The sequence below is a fragment of the Lactuca sativa genome, chromosome 5 (genome assembly GCF_002870075.4).
Source record: "Lactuca sativa cultivar Salinas chromosome 5, Lsat_Salinas_v11, whole genome shotgun sequence".
Classification (NCBI taxonomy): Eukaryota; Viridiplantae; Streptophyta; class Magnoliopsida; order Asterales; family Asteraceae; genus Lactuca; species Lactuca sativa.
This window is the reverse complement of record NC_056627.2, coordinates 251490740-251492729: the sequence shown is the minus strand read 5'-3', so window position 1 is coordinate 251492729 and position 1990 is coordinate 251490740. Positions and strand designations below refer to the sequence as shown.

General features: G+C 33.6%; 1 protein-coding gene across 1 annotated transcript; it reads left to right on the top strand.

Annotated features, from left to right (window-relative positions):
* The first annotated feature begins 681 nt into the window (after positions 1–681).
* Positions 682–1754, top strand: LOC111899495 (vacuolar iron transporter homolog 4). The gene has a single exon (XM_023895331.3). The coding sequence runs from the start codon at positions 914–916 to the stop codon at positions 1529–1531; it is 618 nt and encodes a 205-aa protein (XP_023751099.1). The 5' UTR covers positions 682–913; the 3' UTR covers positions 1532–1754.
* Positions 1755–1990: the final 236 nt, after the last annotated feature.

Sequence of the window (1990 nt, the reverse complement as noted above, 5' to 3'; positions counted from 1 at the left end):
AGTAACCACCATATATTATATGAATCCGTCCTTACTCTGTAGTATTAAGTATTGATGTTTTCCTTAGTAAATATTATTATATATCATTCAACTTACGAAATAAAAACTTTTTTCAACATTAAACTTCAAATTTATACTATTTGAATACAGTATTGTTAAGTCTCAGTATTTGAATTTTTAAAATTTTCTTATTTTATTAATCTATTGTCTATCATATAAGCTTATGGTTTTCACGGGTGTCTAACCATAGTAATAATAATATACTAAATTAGGTTAATATGTAAAAAAAATTCATACGTAAAATATCATATTGACACTCGATGGATTTGGAGTTCAATGGTCATTATACTCTTCAATAAGAAAAATAAAATTTTCTAGCATGTAAAATAAATACTTAAATATGTTTCATTGAACAATGCATTTTAAGGGACAAAATAATAATAAAGTTGTATGAAATATAAAATGATAGTGGTAGAATCCATTGAACTTTATAAAATTAAAATACTTGATTAGATTAGTATGTTTGGAATTTGTGCAGTATACGAACGAACAAACTATAACTTTGAGTTCGGTAGTTATATATATCAATAACTATAGCCAACACCATTGCTTCAATTGAATGAGCTTTTTCAGGAACCGTTACGAGTTTTACAAATTCCAAGACAGAAAAGTCAGTAATTAATGGATGAAAAAAAGAAAAGCAGGCATGGCTAACTCACCCACACACAACAAATGAGGAAAAAAGAAAATGTTGTCCGCATGACTCACATTTAGGTGACTAGAAAGGCAGGAAAAGCAACTCTATATATACCTTCAAGGGGGTCTTTTGTCTTTCACAAGCAATTCAACTTATCATAACAACTTTACCATTTATAATTATATAACATTCTCTTTTAATTCTTCTTGGATCTTCATGTCTGCACAAAGTGACTTTGCCATTCGAATTCCTGAAAACAATGTGTCTGTAGAGGAGGGTTTTGACTACTCCCAAAGGGGACAGTGGCTTCGTGCAGCTGTCCTAGGAGCCAATGATGGTTTAGTTTCGGTTGCTTCTTTGATGATGGGTGTTGGAGCCGTTAAACATGATGTCAAAGCCATGATTCTTACAGGTTTTGCTGGGCTTGTTGCAGGTGCGTGTAGCATGGCAATTGGAGAATATGTGTCTGTGTCCTCTCAGCTTGACATAGAGGTATCTCAGGTTAAAAGGGAGAAAAGAATGGGAGTAAGTAGTGAGGAAACTGAGAATGAAGAGTTGCCAAACCCAATGCAGGCGGCAACAGCATCGGCCCTTGCGTTTATGTTCGGGGCTATTGTGCCGTTGCTTGCTGCTTCCTTCATAGTGGACCATAAGGTGAGGCTGGGTGTGGTTGTGGCTGCGGTAACAGTTGCACTGGTGGTGTTTGGATGGATTGGTGCTTTTCTAGGGGGGACTCCGGTGGTGAAGTCTTGTCTTCGGGTTCTGGTTGGAGGGTGGCTGGCTATGGCCATTACATTTGGGTTGACCAAGTTGATTGGCTCCAGTGGACTATGACTTTAGATGCCATTGTTGTTTTCTTATAATCGAATTTGTTCCTTTACTTTCGTATAATGCTGTTTTGGAACCCTAGTTTTCTCAAGACAAGTAAGTAATTAATGAATAAAGTGGTAAGATGTCAAAACAATGTTCCATAAGTCGGTCAAAAATCTACTTTGTTAAATAAATTAGATATATTTTATAACAAAAATAATAATATTTACGAGCAAGGCATTCAAAATTGGAATCCGATGTAAACTTGTTTTTTGGTTTGTAAGTTTGGGATCGATATCCTAATATCCCACAAAATAAAACATAATTTTTATTTATACTTTTAAAAATGAAAAATATTTCAAATATTCACTATTCGTTTGAAAGTCATATAAAACTTCAAAATATTAATCATAACTCACTATACAAAATGATAAACGGTAATTAGTAAAGAGTAAAAGAAATAAAGGGGTCAAAAATTCATTT